Source organism: Artemia sp. Qi Xiang Cuo, chromosome 16 (genome assembly GCF_049724085.1).
Source record: "Artemia sp. Qi Xiang Cuo chromosome 16, ASM4972408v1, whole genome shotgun sequence".
NCBI classification, from domain to species: Eukaryota; Metazoa; Arthropoda; class Branchiopoda; order Anostraca; family Artemiidae; genus Artemia; species Artemia sp. Qi Xiang Cuo.
Window position 1 is genome coordinate 34,303,832 of NC_142809.1, and position 19,058 is coordinate 34,322,889.

General features: G+C 36.8%; 1 protein-coding gene across 1 annotated transcript in view; it reads left to right on the forward strand.

Annotated features, from left to right (window-relative positions):
- Positions 1-12,588, forward strand: part of LOC148942830 (uncharacterized) — a 42,946-nt gene extending 30,358 nt beyond the window's left edge. Inside the window, exon 3 of the mRNA XM_089102369.1 lies at positions 12,214-12,588. Coding sequence (XP_088958495.1) covers positions 12,214-12,479 — 266 coding nt within the window. The 3' untranslated portion in view covers positions 12,480-12,588. The remainder of the gene's footprint in view (positions 1-12,213) is intronic.
- The last annotated feature ends 6,470 nt before the right edge of the window (positions 12,589-19,058 follow it).

Below are 19,058 nucleotides of genomic sequence, written 5' to 3' on the forward strand. Positions count from 1 at the left end.
AATTGACACTGTAATGTCCTATTACCCCTCTCTCTTTAATTGACACAGTAATGTCCTATCACCCCTCTCTCTTTAATTGACACAGTAATGTCCTATTACCCTTCTTCCTTTAATTGATGCAGTATTGTCCTATTACCCCTCTTCCTTTAATTGATGCAGTAATTTCCTACCTGTCTCGTACCTTAGATTGACACAGTAATTCCCCACCTGGCCGCTACCTTTGATTGATACAGTAATTTCCTACCTGTCTCGTACCTTAGATTGAGACAGTAATGCCCCACCTGGCCGCTACCTTTAATTGATACAGTAATTTCCTACCTGTCTCGTACCTTAGATTGACCTTTCACTACTAAAGGGCATCAGCCCTTTCTATTTTCAATCGAATGAGCCCTTTTCGAAGTTCCTACGACAAATCTTTCGATACAAAGTACCCTGGTCTGAACAACAACAACAAAAACAAAATAATACATTGTACCCACATCGATCTTTACTATAAAAATGTCAAGCCTTCCAAACGCTTTCGACTATTAAAAAGGGCACTAAGCCTTTCGATTTCCAATCGAATGAGCCCTTTTTGAGTTTCTACAACAACACTTCCTATTAACACCTTATATGCCCCCAGGACATAAATTACAACGATAATTTCTTAAACCACATTGGCCTGACATCACATAAAGAAAGAAAAACGAGCAATAATGGGGTTTTTATTGGCCAAATGAAGATACTGAAAAAACAAAGCGAATATTTCGAGAGGACAAACGGCTCTTTTCTTCAGCGCGAAACGAAACGATGTATCAATAAAAGCCAAAAATTAAAAGAATTAAAACCAACTACCTAACAACCATAAAAGCGAGTTATTCGCCAATATCCGCGATTTGCACAAAATCCAAAAAATATGAACTGTTCGCTAGTATCCGTCGATGGCAGTTCATATTTTTTTGGATTTTGTGCAAATCGCGGATATTGGTGAATAACTCGCTTTTATGGTTGTTAGGTAGTTGGTTTTAATTCTTTTAATTTTTGGCTTTTATTGATACATCGTTTCGTTTCGCGCTGAAGAAGAGAGGCGTTTGTCCTCTCGAAATATTCGCTTTGTTTTTTCAGTATCTTCATTTGGCCTATAAAAACCCCATTTTTGCTCGTTTTTCTTTCTTTATATAAATTACAACCCTTACTCTAAGGGCTGTGAGGGCGGTTGTCATCCTCTAAGTCCTAATTTCCAGAACTTACAACTACGTTAAACAAAATGGCTATCTCAAAATTTTGATTGGATGTGTCTGGGAAAATGGTGGGTGTGAGAGGGGCGTTATTCTTTCTCCGATCACTTTCAACTATTAAAAAAGGCACTAGCCCTTTCAATTTCCAATCAAATAAGCACTTTTTAAGTTTCTACGACAATGCTTTCAATAAAACCTTTTATGCCCCCAGGGGATAACTTACAACCCTCGCCCTGAGGACTGGGGGGGGGGGGTCACCCTCAAAGACCTAATTTCCAGGAATTTATACTACTTTCAACAAAATGGCTATCTGAAAATTTTGATTGGATGTGTTTTGGGGAGTGGTGGTTGTGAGAGGGGGGTTAGTTACCCTCCAATAACTTTCAACTATTCAAAAGGGACTAGCCCTCTCAATTTCCAATTGAATGAGCCCCTTTTGAAGTTTTTACGACAAATCTATCATTAAAAACCTTATATGCCCCCTGGGCATAACTTAAAACCTTTGCCCTGGGGAATCTGGGGGTTTGTCATTCTTAAAATCATAATCTTCAGAACTTTCAACTACGTTGAACAAAATTGCTGTCTCTAAACTTTGATTGAATGTGTTTTGGGAAATGGTTGGCGTGAGAGGGGGGTTAATTACTCTCCGCTTGCTTTCGACTATTAAAAAGGGCAATTTCAATTTCCAATCAAACGAGCCCCTTTTGAAATTTCTACAACAACTATCTATATAAACCTTATATGCCCACAGGGCATAATTTACAACCCTTGCACTGAGGGCTCTGATGTGTTTACCATCCTAAAAGACCTAATTTCCAGAACTTTCGACTACGTTGAACAAAACGGATATCTCAAAATTTTGATTGGATGTGTTTGGGGAAATGATGGGCGTGAGAGGAGGTTTAGTTGCCCCTCCATCACTGTCGACTATTAAAAAGGCACTAGCCCTTTCAATTTTCAATTGAAAAAAAACTTATATGCCCCCAGGGCATAACTTACAACCCTTGCCCTGAAGGCTGTGGGGGACTGTCCTCCTCAAAACATAAGTTCTATCTGGAAATCAACTACGCTGACCAAAATGGCTATCTCAAAATTTTGATTGGATGTTTTTCGGGTAATGGTGGGCTTGGAAGGGGTTTTTGTCGCCTTCCAATCACTTTCGACTATTAAAAAGGGCACAAGCCACTCCAATTTCCAATTGAATTAGTCCTTTTCGAAGTTTCTACGACAACTTCGTATCGACAACGGTACGAAGTGGCCTCCTCTAAAGGAAAAAATTAATAAATAATACACTGTGCCAACATCGTTCTTATATGCCCCCAGGGCATAACATAAAACCTTTGCCCTGGGGATTGTGGGGGAGTGTCCTCCTCTTTACTTAGTCCCCGTTTCTTGTCTCGTTCTCGAGTCTCCACGTTCTTTACTTAGGCAGCACGATTGCGCTGGCTATGATTTATACAGCAACTTTCTATATAAACCTTATATGCCCCCAGGGCATAACTTACAACCCTTGCACTGAGGGCTCTGAGGGGGATATCATCCTAAAAGACCTAATTTCCAGAACGTTCAACTACGTTAAAAACAATGGATATCTCAAAATTTTGATCGGATGTGTTTTGGAAAATGGTGGGCGTGAGAGGGGCGTTAGTGCCTATCCAATCACTTTCAACTATTGAAAAAGGCACTAGCCCTTTCAATTCCCAATTGAATGAGCCATTTTGAAGTTTCTGCGACAACGCTTTCAATAAAAACTTTATATGCCCCCAGGGCACAACTTACAACCCTTGCACTGAGGGCTCTCAGGGGGTTATCATCCTAAAAGACCTAATTGCCAGAACTTTCAACTACGTTGAAAAAAATGGATATCTAAAAATTTTGATTGGATGTGTTTGGGAAAATGGTGGGCGTGAGGGGGGCGTTTGTCGCTATCCAATCACTTTCAACTATTAAAAAAGGCACCGGCCCTTTCAATTTTCATTTGAATAATACCTTTTGAAGTTTCTATGAGAACGCTTTCATTAACAACCTGATATCCCCCCAGGGTCAAACTGGCAACGCTTAACGCGAGGGCTGTGGGGGGACGGTGTGTCATTCTTATAGACAACAATTACCAAACTTTCAATTACGTGGAATAAAATGGCTGTCTCAAATTTGTGATCGTAAGTGTTTGGGGAAAAGGTGGGCGTGTGAGGGGGTTAGTTGCCCTCAAATCACTTTCGACTATTAAAAAGGGTACTAGCCCTTTGAATTTCAAATCGAATGAGCCCTTTTTCAAGTTTCTACGACAAAGATTTCAATACGAAAACCTTATATGCCCCCAGGGGATAACTTATAACCCTTGCCTTGAGGGTTGTGGGGGAGTGTCCTCCTCAAAAACATATTTTCTATCTGGAAATCAACTACGCTGAACAAAATGACTATCTCAAAAATTTTATTAGATGTGTTTGGGGGAATGATGGGCGTGGGGGGTGGGCTAGTTGTCCTCCAATCACTTTCGACTATTAAAAAGGGCACTAGCCCTTTGAATTTCCAATCGAATGAGCCTTTTTTGAAGTTTCTACGACACCGCCTTCTATAAAAACCTTATATGCCCCCAGGGCATAACTTAAAACCCTTGCCCTGAGGGTTGTGGGGGAGTGTCCTCCTCAAAAACATATTTTCTATCTGGAAATCAACTACACTGAACAAAATGGCTATCTAAAAATTTTGATTGGATGTGTTTGGGGGAATGATTGGCGTGGGGGGGGGGGTCTAGTTTCCCTCCAATCAATTTTCACTATTAAAAAGGGCACTAGCCCTTTGAATTTACAATCGAATGAGCCTTTTTTGAAGTTTCTACGACAACGCCTTCTATAAAAACCTTATATGCCCACAGGGCATAACTTAAAACCCTTGCCCCGAGGGTTGTGGGGGAGTGTCCTCCTCAAAACATATGTTCTATCTGGAAATCAACTACGCTGAACAAAATGGATATCTCAAAATTTTGATTGGATATTTTTGGGGGAATAATGGGCGTGGGGGTAGGGGTAGTTGCCATCCAATCACTTTCGACTATTAAAAAGGGCACAAGCCACTCCAATTTCCAATTGAATGAGCCCTTTTCGAAGTTTCTACGACGACTTCTTCAATACGAAGTGCCCTGCTCTAAAGGAGAAAAATTATGCATAAAACATTGTGCCAACATCGTTCTTATATGCCCTAAGGGCATAACTTAAAACCCTAGCCCCGAGAGTTGTGGGGGAGTGTTCTCCTCAAAAACATATATTCTATCTGGAAATCAACTACGCTGAACAAAATGGCTATCTCAAAATTTTGTATTGGATGTATTTGGGGGAATGATGGGCGCGGGGGGGGACTAGTTGCCCTCCAATCACTTTCGACTATTAAAAAGGGCACTAGCCACTCAAATTTCCAGTTGAATGAGCGATTTTCTTAGTTTCTACGACAACTCCTTCGATGTGAAGTGCCCGGGTATCTAGAAAAAAAAACTTTTTGCCCACATCGTTCTTTACTTAGGCGGCGCGATCGCGCTGCCTATGATTTCTGATCGTTTTGGGTGTTATTCATTTATCGATGCTGATTTGTAGTAGTTTCACGCTTGGTTGATTATTTATTTTATTTTTGCTCATTTTTGGTTTAATGGAGTTCCTTACTTTTCTTTGAAAAACTTATTTTGTGGAAAAAGTTTTTTTTTAATTAATATAATAAGGAATTACAGCACTCCATAAAGGATAAATATGAAATATTGCATAATGGAAAACTCAGGACATGTCTTTAAATAATTTATATGCAGGTTTCTGCAATATATAAGTGCAAAAAGCGGTGTTGTTTTTAAGATTTAGTTTCCGCATATAGTTTTTTATGATTCAGTTTGGAAACGCTGGTGAAACTTTTTGCGCATGAATTCTGACTTTTAATATTTTGTAACAACTAAAAGACAAATCATAGAAAATCCTGGTTGTCAATCCTATAGATCGACCAAAGATGGAGCCAGGTGGCAAAAAAATGTTTTCACTTTAATGTTATTCTTATTTTAAATCATACTTAAGCTCGCTTGAGTGTTTGAGAGAATTATAATTGTATACTAAAAGTTATAGATATCGTGGTCGGTTGAAGACTGTTGAGAGCCTCATAAATTAGTCTTTATTTTTTAAATTGTAATTTGCAAGTTGATTCAAAATATCAAAAATGGTTGTAATTTATTTTTCTTTTTAATTGTACAAACTGATTTTATAACATGAAGAAAACAGATATATTTTATGGAGGAATAGATGAGTGCTCAATCGAAAAAAAATTGAAACGGATAACCAAATCAAAAGTAAAAAAAAAAATACCACAAATAAGATCGGTACTATTTCTCTCTCTCTCTCTCTCTCTCTCTCTCTCTCTCTCTCTCTCTCTCTCTGTCTACTTCTCTCTCTCTCTCCCTATCTCTATCTCTCAATCTCTAAATATCTATCTCTCACTCACTCTATCTCTTTCTCTCTCTTTCTCTCTATCTCTTGCTCTTCTGTTCATTATAAGATTTTAACTCATTTTTTAATTGACATAGTATGATATTTGTCAATTGCTGGAATATTTCCAATAATTTTCGAGTGGAAAACGACTGTAAATCACTATCAATTAATACATGAAGCCCAAAATGAACAGAAATCACAATAAATAATCAAGTATTACAATCAATATTAGTATTACAGTATTACAATAATCAGTATTACAAGTATACAATCAATAATCTCAAAACGAGAGGAACGTCCCCTGTGCCTTCTAAAGACCAAAAGATAATTTGTACTTTACTGAAAACAATTTTCATTTCAAGCGATGTTTTTTCATTATTTATCGTAATATTAGAAAAAAACCTCCATAAGAACCGAGATTACTGAAACGAACCAATAAACGTGGGTCTGCAGTTTCATACATACTGATATTAATCCCTGAAAATCTCAACAATTTTGGATTGATTAAGCTTATAGAAGAGAAAACATGTCAATGTATTTCGTTTTGAGTAAAGTGTAATTTACGTTCTGGTTCTTAGGAGGCACAGGGGGTGTCATCCCTCCTCCTCTGTGTGGTAGTTTCTGTTCGTTTAAATTTGACTTGTTTATTTATTATAACATCTGTTCGCTAGTTTAAAGCTCTAACGCCTTTTATTTCTTTAACCTTTAGTTAAAAGTTTTAAAGCCTATTGCGTGATTTATGCTTTCTTATCTTCTTAGAATCTTAGTTCCTCCAGAACCATTTGTGGCGCACAGGGTGTCGACGAAGCCCCTCCACTCGTCCTGAAGCGATGCTTCAGCGGTGACACCTCCCCATTCTGGTAATTACGAGGTCGCAGCCTTCCTCAGATTTCGGTCAAAAGTTAGCTGCAAAGTGTTCTTTGGGTGACCTCGTTTCCTTCTGTCGCCTGATTTTCAGTTGTAGGCTGTCCGAGGATGGCGGTCTTCTTCATGGGGAATACGTGTCCTAAATATGGTTGCCTTTTTTTCCTTATTAACTAAAAAAAAACAAGTTTTTTTAACTGAAAGTAAGGAGCGACATTAAAACTTAAAACGAACAGAAATTATTTCATATATGAAAGGGGCTTTCCCCTCCTCAACACCTCGCTCTTTACGCTAAAGTTTTACTCTGTCTCACAACTTTATTATTTAAAACAATGAAAACTTTAGCGTAACGAGCGAGGTGTTGTGGAGGGGAAAGCCCCTTTCATACATGGAATAATTTCTGTTCGTTTTAAGTTTTAATGTCGCTCCTTACTTTCAGTTAAAAAAATTTGTTTTCTTTAGTTAATTTCTGAACGTTTTTGAATTAATGCAGCTTTGATTTTGGCTCCCCGTACATGAATCATCAAAACGAAATTCTCATATTAATTTCCCATTTTCTGGCTAATTGGCTTTCTCGAAATTTTGTTCTGACGTAACTTACGAATTAACTTACGTAACGAATTTCTATATTTGTATATTTTTATTGCGTATATTAGGGAGTTCGCTCCCTAGTCAATACTTCGCTCTTTACGCTAAAGTTCAAATTTTGTCCGAATCACAAACCCCTGAATCACAAAGGCCGGTTAATTAGAATAGATGGCTCTTTTGAAAGTACTAAAAAAAACTGTAGCGTAAAGAGCGAGGTATTGACTAGAGGGTGAACCCCCTCATATACGTAATAATTTCGTATTAATAATACGAATAAATTCGTATTTCTTATGTGCCGCAGGGCATAACTTACAATCATTTTCCTGAGGGCTGTGGGGGGGGGGGGGGCTGTCATCCTCCAAGACCTAATTTCCAGAACTTTCAACTGCGTTGACAAAATGGCTATCTCAAAATTTTGATTGGATGTGTTTGGGGAAAAGGTGGGTGTGAGATGGGAGTTAGTTGCCCTCTAATCACTCCTGACTATTAAAAAGGGCACTAGCCCTTTGAATTTCCAATCGAATGAGCACTTTTTGAAGTTTCTACGACAGAGCTTAAAAAAAAACCTTATTTGCCCCCAGGGCATAACTTACAACCCTTGCTCTGAGGGCTGTGGGAGAGTGTCCTCCTCCAAAACATAATTTCTATCTGGAAATCAACTACGTTGAAGGAAATGGCTATCTCAAAATTTTGATTGGATGTGTTTGGGGAAATGATGGGTGTGGAAGGGTGTTAGCTGCCTTCCAATCACTTTCAACTATCAAAAAGGGCACAAGCCCTTCCAATTCCTAATCGAATGAACCCCTTTCGAAGTTTCTACGACAACTCCTTCGATACGAAGTGTCCTGGTCTAAACCAAAAAAAAAATAATACATTGTGGCAACATCGTTCTTTACTTAGGCAGCGCTATTGCGGTACCTATGATCAATCACTCCACAAACTACGTTGCTTGTGTGGTCAGTAGTAACTTATTTCTGAAGTATGGTTTAGATTAGCTTTGCTTAAATGAAAGCTCAAAAAGTTTCCATCAATGCCAAAATAGCACAAGTTCAAGCTGCATGAATTTGAATATACTAAAGACGCACTGCTGGACTCATTTCTGAATCCTAGAGTTATAAAACTCCCATACTCTGAGTTATCTCTGAACTTTTTAAAAGAAAAGGTAGCCTAATGCACTAGATACTTGAGACAGAAATGTATTTAAATAAAGCAAACATAATTTGTAAAGACATAAATTAGAAACTCAATTTGGCTGTAGCGGTGTGCGGCGTGTGAACATGGGACCAAAATGTGTTTATTCTCTGTTGGGTTTGAATCTTGCAGGCATTGTAGACAAAACTGGGCTACAAATTTTGTTTCCTCCGGTTGGCTTAAACTTACAAAACAGGGAGCTTAAAACAGGGAGCAAAAAGGGAGCTTGCCTTAAACTTACAAAACAGGGAAAAGTTGATCGGAATAAAAACAACTAAAGACAATGTGCTGCATTGACTGTTGTATTGAAAAAAGGGTGTTGTAGTGTAGCAGCTCCTCTTGTTGTAGAAATATTTGAAGTACATGCATATACCTACTTGCGTTGAAAAGAGTGCGGTGGGGCTTCATTTATACACAAAAGATTGTTCCGATATAACAATCGCGAAAATGACAACACGAAAATTATATTTTTGAATAGTTCTAAGCCTCCTCCGGCCCACCTGCCAAAGAAAAAATGGCTCTTACTTTCCTTGAAGTATTTTTATATAAATGTTAGTGTAAACAGTAGGGGTTGAGGGAGAACGGATGGCTGTATCTCTTACATTTAAGAGAGCCCTGTGTCAGACAGTTCATAGTGACAAACTCTAACAAACTTTCCAGCGATCAATTTCAATAGCCAGCGATTAGGGTTTAGGTAAGCGGAATCCTTATGATGAGGAGGAAGCTTACCTAAGGTCTCAAAATATGCTTCTAGGTCCACATTTTCAAATCTTTCCTTAGAGGTACTTTAAAAGTAATTAATAAGTAAGGATTTAACCCCTGAATTCTCTTGATTTGGAAGAATATAAGTATGGATGAACATAGAATGAATGCAATATGGGTGTTGAGGGGGATTTAACATCTTTTCTCACTGTGGAAACAATATTTCTAACGGAAACGTAGGTTTTAGATATCAAAGAATTGTCATAAAAAAAACAGAGCTTATTTGAAAAAAGCTGGGTCTAGGAAAATTCAATACTATTTTTAAAAGTAAATATACTTGAATGAGCCCTTTTTAATGACGATTTGGTTTGTAAAAGTAATACTTCAGTGTAAAGAGCGGGGGCTAAGGGGTTGCCTACCCCTTCAAGCCAATCCTCCCTCGCTGTTTATGCTAAAGTTTAAGTTTTTCATCTATGCTTGAAGAACAAATGCTTTTTTGCAATGCCTTGAGAATGGAAGGACTCTAAATGATATTAAATTAAAAAAAAGTTTTTCAACTGAAAGAAGTTTTGAAGTTCTTTAAAAATACTTTCTTAAAGAATTGAGCAACAAGTCAAACTTTAACGTAAAGAGTGAAGTTTGAGAAAGGGGCAGCCCTCCTCACACACGGAATAATTTCTGTTCGTTTTAAGCTTTAATGTTACTTTCAGTTGAAAAAATCTTTTAATCTAATCTCTGATCATGTTTCAAATCACGCCAGGAAATCAATATTTACATACATTTCCCAATAACAAATGCTATGTGCGAACATTGGTCAAATCGTGTAACAACAAAATTGATGTCTAGAATAGGGTACTAGATCACGGCGATTATGAAAACCACCTTTATTTGAATGCAAAAATTAAAATTAGGTTTTTTGAGGCTGAGGTTGATTTTGAGGAGGTGAAATTCGTGTTTACATATACAGACGTACAACAACAAAATTGATGTCTAGAATAGGGTACTAGATCTTGGTGATTATGAAAATCACCTTTATTTGAACGCAAAATTAAAACTTAGGTTTTTTTAGGTCGAGGTTGATTTTGAGGGCGTGAAATTCATGTTTCCATATAAGGGCGTACACCAACAAAATTTTTTTCTAAAATAGGAGACTAGATCACGTTGGTTATGAAAATCACCTTTATTTGAATGTAAAATTAAAACTTAGGTTTTTTAAGGTTGAGGTTGGTTTTGAGGAAGTGAAATTCGGGTTTTCATACAAAGGCGTACAACAACAAAATTGATGTCTAGAATAGGGTGCTTGATCACGGTGATTATGAAAGTTACCTTTATTTGAACGTAAAATTTAACTTTCATTTATCTTTTTAGGTTGAACGCTGAATATATAGAAAACTACTCTTAAACTTTAAATTGTGGATATAAATTGTATCATTTGCAAAGAAGAAATAGTGAAAGAGTCAGGAAAGGTTGTTTCGGAAGAGAAAGTTGCAGCTTATTGAAACTAAAATATTTTGAATCGGCATAATAATACAATCCTTTTGATACATCTATTGGTATCAAAATTTTGTTTTTAGAGTTTTGGTTACCATCGGGCCGGGTCGCTCCTAATTTATAGTTCGTTACCACGAACTGTTTGAAAGGCTTGGCTCTTGAAAAATATGATGATTCGTTTAGGATTTCTCAGATTGAATGATGCGGTGTGCGTGTAACTGAACCACCGTGTAACTGAACCACAAGCAAATGAACCCCTGTAACTGAACCACCATGCAACTGAACCCCCGTGCAACCGAACCCTCGTGTAACTGAATCACCGTGCAACTGAACCCCATTTAACTAAACCCTCGTGTAAATAAACCCCCGTGCAACTCAACCCCATTTAACTGAACCCCCGTGTGACTAAACCCCCGTGTAACTGAACCACCGTACAACTGAACCACCGTGTAACTGAACCATCGGGCAACTGCACCATCGTGCAATTGAACCCTCGTGTAACTGAACCATCATACAACTGAACCACGGAACTCAGATTTTCAGTTCTCTAAAAATATTAGGCAATATCATTGCGTAAAACACAAGTTAGAATACTTGTTCAACCTTGTTGAAACTGTTTGTTTCTTAAATTCATGATAAACGCCTGTCAAAAGCATTCGTGAAAAGTTTTGTTTTATTTTTGTAAAAGAAAAAGAAGATCCGATGTCACAAAACATTAAAGCTGATTTATTACTCTTTTTTTAAGATGCGTCAGACCTTTCTGGACGTTAAGTAATAAGCATATGTGTTGAATATATTTGACCTTTGTGAATCTAGATAACGAATTTTGATCAGATGTCTTTGAGAAGATTGCAGCTAAAAATGACATGGGAGGGGGACTGGTTGCACTCTAGCCTTTTTTTTTCAACATTCCTTCAACTTGCCCTGAAAGTTTTAACTTCATACCCTCAGATTCAGTCCCTAGGCACTATGGGGGTCATGTCATCCCTAAAGGCATAACTATTGGATCTTTCGACTATGCTGAATCAAAGTCTATTTAAAAGTTTTAGCTGGATGACTTGGGGGGAAGTGGGTGTTTAAGGGGGGCTACTTGCCCTCCAATCTTTTTGGTCACTTAAAAAAGAGACTAGAACTCTTTTACGTCCTTATGAGCCCATGTTCGATCTAGGACCTTTGTTTCGGTACGATTGTTCCTGGAAAAAAATTAAAAATTAACACACATCTATGATGTTTTTTCTGGCAAAATACACGAAATTCTACAAAAGTGTAGATAGGAGCTTGAAACGTCTACAGTAGTGTTCTTTAATTTGCTGAATCTGATGGTGTGATTTCATTAAGATCCCTTTACTTTTTTGGGGTGTTTTCCCCCTTCACACAAATTTTCTCAGGGCTCATAGCTTTTGAGGAGTATGATTAACCTTATTGAATTGTATACATTTGGAATCAGCATAAAATATCAATTGTTTTGATGTATCTATTGTTATCAAAATTCTGTTGTTTTTTTTTAAGTTCGGTTACTATTGGGCCGAGTCGTTCCTCTCTTATAGTTTGTTACCTCGAACCGTTGGAACATTTTTGGCTTGACTGTTTTGTAATGCGATCGGTAAATAAAACTCTTGCAATTGTCAATTTTTTACGTTTTGCACAACGAATGTTTTGTAAATCCTTCAAAATTATGCTGATTTTAGTTGTTCTTATTTCAGGTGAAGAAACAGTTATTTTTGATGGAGTTTATATATTGCCGGAAATCCGAAGACAAGGATACTGTATGGTGCTCCTCGATTACATTGAGTCGCATTATGATAAAAGTGATATTACTTTTACAGCTCCTATTTCTAAGTCACTAACTATTGTCGTAACAAAGCATTTATTTAGAAATGAAAGCTTGCGAATCAAATATTGGATATTGACTCAGAATGGTGATAGGTTAAGTTTTTGGATTAGTACAATGAATAAGTGGTGTACCTGAATATATTGTGAAAGTTTTGATTTTTAAAATTTTCAAATGTCTTAGAATAGGAGTTATAAGTCCTCAGTAATTTTGTATTAAGATTTTAGTAAATATAATCAAAAAGGTATCTTTTTAAATTTTAGGAAAAGACAGCCAGTGCAATAATTTTGTTCAAAAAAAAGACAAAAAGAACTGAGTAAAATATGATTTAGGTCAATAACAAACACCCAGTTTCAAGATGTCAGTGTAAGAGTTTCCTCACATTGCAGTAACAAAGACTAAAAGGCATATTAGCATAAAAAATTACACGAATTTCCGATGAGGATCATTGAGGACAAAAGAAAATGCTATTAGTAAAACAGTGTAGAGCCTCGTTCGATTTACTTCATTAGTTAACTAATTTAGATTTTGCCGTTTTTATTATAATTCTTAGTTAACTTTGAACGTTTTTTTTTTTACGTACGGATTCTTAGTTAACTGAAAAGTTCACTATGAAACAACTATTAAGAATTCTTCTTTGTTAGATATCTACAAAGAATTTCTGGACTAAAATTTCAACTCTGCAGCTCATGCTTGCCTATGTAGTAATTAAATAAAAAAACAAGTTTTTTCAACTGAAAGTAAGAAGCAACATTAAAACTTAAAACGAAAAGAAATTATTACGGATATGAGGTATCCCTTTTCAGCACCTTGCTCCTCAAGCTAAAGTTTTAGTAGTTTTAAAAAAGCTTTTTAATGTTCTAATTAAATGAACCTTGTGTTTCAAGAGTCTTTCTTAAAGAATTGGTAAAAATTCAAACTTTAGCGTAATAAGCGAGGTTTTGAGAAGGAGGAGGCAACCCCCATATATATGTAATAATTTTCGTCTGTTTTAAGTTTTAATGTTGTTCATTACTTTCAGTCGAAAAAACTTGTTTTTTAATTTAATTTCTGATTGTTTTTAGATAATGCCAGGAAATCTGGCTCTGCCTCCACGGAAAAATCCCGCTTACTGACGGATATATCCTCTAGACAATTCAATTCTGGTGAAAATTTACTCCTGACAATTAGCGTACTCTTAACATCTTCATGCGTAAAATTGAGTCGGTAAAGAGAAAGCAAGACATAAAAAGAATTTCGTACAGGAAATCTGGCAAATTTTCCCCCTGGAAACTTCCCTCCCCATGGTAAAATTCTCCTCGTGGAAAATCCCCCCAGCAGGAAATTCTACCCCCCACACCCTTCTCCACGGTGTATACATACTTCCCAACAACAAATACTATACGTAAAAATTGGGCAAATTTCATAACTTAAAGACCCTTCCCCAGGGACTTTGGAGGGTCATGTTGTCTCCAAAGGAATAGTTATTCGGCCTTTCAACTATGCTGAAAAAATGCTTGTCTCAAAATTTTGAACGGACGATTTTGAGAAAAAAGGGTGTGGGAGAGGGCCTAGTTGCCCTCCAATCTTTTTGATCACTCACAAAGGGCACTAGAACTTATGATTTCCGTTCAAATGAGCCCTATCCTGATGTTTTAGGACCAATAGGTTGATACGATCACCTCTGGGAAAGAAAAAAAGAACAAATAAACACGCATCAGTGATCTTTCTTCTGGCAAAAAACTACAAAATTCCACATTTTTGCAGATAGGAGCTTGAAACTTCTTGAGTTGGATTCTCTGACACGCTGAATCTGATGGCGTGTTTTTCATTAAAATTCTTTGACTTTTAGGGGTTGAAAAAAAACAAATAAACACATATCCGTGAACTTTCTTCTGGCAGAAAACACAAAATTCCACATTTTTACAGATAGGAGCTTGAAACCTCTGCAGTAGGTTTTTCTGATACACTGAATCTGATGATGTTATTTGAATTAAGATCCTTTGATTTTAGGGGGTGCCTCCCCCTTTATTCAAAAATCAGGCAAATTTTCTGAGGCTTGTAGGCTTTTGATGGATAATTTATAGTATTATAATGTCAAATATGCTGCTGGAGGAAGGTAACAGGAAGGAGGTATTTTTAAAATTTATCAATTACTAGTTTCAAAAGTCGCAGCAATTGACGCCTTGGATGATGAAAAGTCAACGCCTTTACATGTGGCTATTCAGCAAGATAATTTAGAAATTAGTAAGCTATTTATATCCAGTGGAGCATGTATCGATGTCCTGGATGCTCATAAAAAAAAAAACACCTTTACATCTTGCTGCTAGTAGCAGTAAGCTAAAAAATTGTCAGTTATTGCTTTCGATACTTTCGGAGTATCCCATCGACGCCAAGGATAGTTTAAAGCAAACAGCTTTACATTAAGCTGTTCAACAAGGTATCCATGAACTTGAATCTTGTTGGACATACTAGTCTATTTGCGATATTTGGATATCTACTGCGTGATAATGCAAATTGTCGACACTTACTTCGTTATGAAACAAAAGGTGCCTGTAAAGAATTTCTTCGGCATATTATGCGAAAATAAACTCTAGAATACAGCAGCTATAGTAATGTGCGAATATTTCTAGCAGATATTACTTAAGGAAAAATCATGCCGAAATGGGTGGTGACGTTCCACGGTTAAACATTCCAATTTTTTTGGATAACTACCTCAATTACATATGAGTAAATATGCGATTTGTTTAACTTTCAATATTTTCCCTCAGGAACTTCTTTGAGGGAAGCCATTTTGAAAATTTTTACATGGCTGTTCTGTGTAACATAGTTGAAAAATCAGACAAATTGTACCTTTGGAGATAATATGGCCAAAGATATTTGGACATTAATAATGCAAACTGTCAACACCTACTTCGTTATGAAACAAAAGGTGGCTGTAAAGAACCTCTTTGGCGTAGAAAACAGCAGTTATAGCAATGTGCAAATATTTTCAATATTGTGTATAAAATTTTTCAAAAACTCTGCAGGCTTGGTATTATCAATCTGCGGATATAGTCCAGGAAGGGAAAGGTTTAAACCGGAACAAATAGCAAGAGAAATGATTCTTTGACTACCCAACTCAGAAAAATGTTCTGATTCGAAATATGCAAAGTTTGCTCATCAAGCTGATTAACAAATTTGTTTTTGGAGGTTTAGAATGATTTTTAGGAGGTAAAATTCGTGTTTCCATATAAAGACGTACAGCCAAAAAATTTATGTCTAGAGCAGGGTAATTTATCATGGTGATTATAAAAATTGCCTTTAATTAAACTTAAAATTTAGGTTTTTGAGGTTGAGGTTGATTTTGATGGGGTAAAATTCATGATTCCATTTATAGGCGTACAACAACAAAATTGATGTCTAGAATAGGGTACTAGATCACGGCGACTATGAAAACCACTTTTATTTGAATGTAAAAATAAAAATTAGGCTTTTTGAGGCTGAGGTTGATTTTGAGGAGGTGAAATTCGTGTTTGCATATAAAGACATACAACAACAAAATTTATGTCTAGAATAGGGTACTAGATCTTGGTGATTATGAAAATCACCTTTATTTGAACGCAAAATTAAAACTTAGGTTTTTTTAGGTCGAGGTTGATTTTGAGGGCGTGAAATTCATGTTTCCAGATAAGGGCGTACACCAACAAAATTGATGTCTAAAATATGATACTAGATCACGGGGATTATGAAAATCACCTTTATTTGAACTTGAAACTAAAATTTAGCTTTTTTGAGGTTGAGGTTGGTTTTGAGGAAGTGAAATTCGGGTTTTCATAGAAAGGCGTACAACAAGAAAATTAATGTCTAAAATAGGGTGCTTGATCACGGTGATTATGAAAGTTACCTTTATTTGAACGTAAAATTTAAACTTTCAATTATCTTTTTAGGTTGAACGCTGAATATATAGCAAACTAATCTTAAACTTTAAATTGTGGACATGGATTGTATCATTTGTAAAGAAGAAATAGTGGAAGAGTCAGGAAAGGTTGTTTCGGAAGAGAAAGGTGCAGCTTATTGAAACTAATATATTTAGAATCAGCATAATAATCCAATCCTTTGATTCATCTATTGGTATCAAATTTTCGTTTTTTAGAGTTTTGGTTACCATTGGGCCGGGTCGCTCCTTACTTATAGTTCGTTACCACGAACTGTTTGAAAGGCTTGGCTCTTGCAAAATATAATGATTCATTTAGGATTTCTCAGATCGAATGATGCGGTCTGCGTGTAACTGAACCATAAGCACCTGAACCCCTGTAACTGAACCACCGTGCAACTGAACCCCATTTAATTAAACTCGCGTGTAACTAAACCCCCGTGCAACTCATCCCCATTTAACTGAAACCCCATGTAACTAAACCCCGTGTAACTGAAGCCCATGCAACTGAACCACCATACTACTGAACCATCGTGCAACTGAACCACGTGCAACTGAACCACCGTGCAATTGAATCATCGTGCAACTGAGCCACCGTGTAACTGAACCACCGTGCAACTAAACTATCGTACAACTAAACCACTGAACTCAGATTTTCAGTTCTCCAAAAATATGAAATATTCAGTTCTCTAAAAAACTTTCATATATGAAAGTTTTAACTTCATACCCTCAGGTTTATACCCTTAGCTGTTCTCGACACATTGCAGATACAACATCTTTTAAAACTGGATGCACATAGTACCTCTTGATTTAGTTGAAGATGCTCCTAAATATTTTCCGAACAATGTGACGGCTGATACCATCATCCATTGAATGTTCCTGATATTTCCTTTTGACAACCATTAAGGGAATAAATGCTTTTTGATTGTGTTTGGCATTCTTCTTGATATTTCCTAAGGTTTGACCTTAATGCTGCATGCTTTTTTTTATTTATAGGATCAAACATGCCATCTTTTCTTGATAAAAAAAAAATATATATTAACAATAGGCAACTTGTATAACTTACAGCCCTTGCACCAGAGGCTGAGGGTTGTGGACCATAGTTATTTAACTATTGCATACTTATTCAACCTTTGAACTGTTTTAAATAAAATGACCGTCTCAAAATTTAGGTCGGATGTATTTTGGGAAAAAATAGGGAGGGGTGGAAGCTCTCCGATCACTTCTAACTCTGACAAAGTGCACTGGAAATTTTGATTTCCAATCGAATGAACCCCCCCCCCCCCCACAAGTTCATAAAAAAAAAATTCTGAAAAAACCTTATGTATTAGCAATGAGGAACTAGCTTAAATTACATCCCATGCCCCAGATGCTGCTGCTGGGGTTGCTAACCCCAACGGCATGGATATTTGATCTTTAGACTATTTTGAACAAAATTTTAATTTTTATTTTGATCGGATGTATTTGGGGGGGGGGATTTCAGTTGAGAAGGAAAGGCTGATTGTCCTCTGATTACCTCTGATTCTTCAAAATTGAACTTTCAATTTCCAATCGAATGAGCCTCCTTCAAAGTTTTTACGACCATCCCTTCTATAAAAACCTCAGGTTTTAACAATTGGTAACTTTCAATGGCATACAGATTCCTGATACAGGTGTATCAGTTTTTTGGAACGGCTTAGCGCATCAAGATGAAACCTCTGGGGCATCTAACTGCTGCTACTGCTATTAACACTGCTGCTAATACTGTTGCTACTACTACTAACTCGACACTATTATTACTACTACTGCTCCTACTACGACCTCTACTTCTGTTAAACTAGCACTATTAAGGCTACGCATATCAAGCTGAAAATTTGACAGAATGGGGTATTTAAGGGGGAACTTGAACTAAATCGAAAGACACTATGTGCATACAGATTTTCAAAATGGCGTATCTCATAAAGGGATTTGTGTATTAAGTTGGAACTTTCAGAGAGTGCTTAAAGGAAAAGTCAATTTACCAAAAGGAAATATGTGCACGCTCAGGCCTAGATTTGCCACTAGGTCCCTAGGCCTGGATCTAGGGGTGCATAACGCCAGGGGGAGCAATTAATTATCACTGAGTAATTTTTTCCTGACAAAAACTGGACTGTTGTGATTCATCGTCGCCAAGTGCACTCTGCCGCCACGCTTCCTATTCACAGAAAAGTGACTTTAAAACAACACTGGAATTCCATGGTCACTTATAAACTGTCAGATGTCTCCCAAGAATGGTAGCTGAGAGTTCGGTATTATCCCTCTCTTTCATTACTTTTCGCTCATCGGTTGTGTTTTCTGTTAATTGCTTCCATTAGCCCCGAATTTTTGGGAATAACACCCAAAATCTTGCAAAAACGGAGCGGCAAAAACGCTTGGTTCTTAAGCGTCAAAGCTTTAAATCCGGCCCTATGCACGCTACTACTAATGCTATTACTATTTTAATTACATTTACTACTACTGCTACTACAACAACTACTACTAGTACGACTGCTACTTCTATTGCAGGCACTTGTAAGCTAAAAGTATTAACATGAAAATTAAGGAACTACATGAACATATAGGTTATCAAAAGGATAAATTGGCAATGGGATAGCAACAGCTAATTGTATTAAGTTGAAGCTTCTAGAGCTTGATGAGAGGAATCTTCAGCTGACCAAAAGGCAATACGTTAATACTACTGCTGCTACTAGCACTAGTGCTATTACTGTTAATACTACTACTAATACTATTACTGCGACTACCATTACAGCTGTACCTGGCGGTAATGAACGGTATGAAGGTGGAATTTTCAGGGAATATTGAGG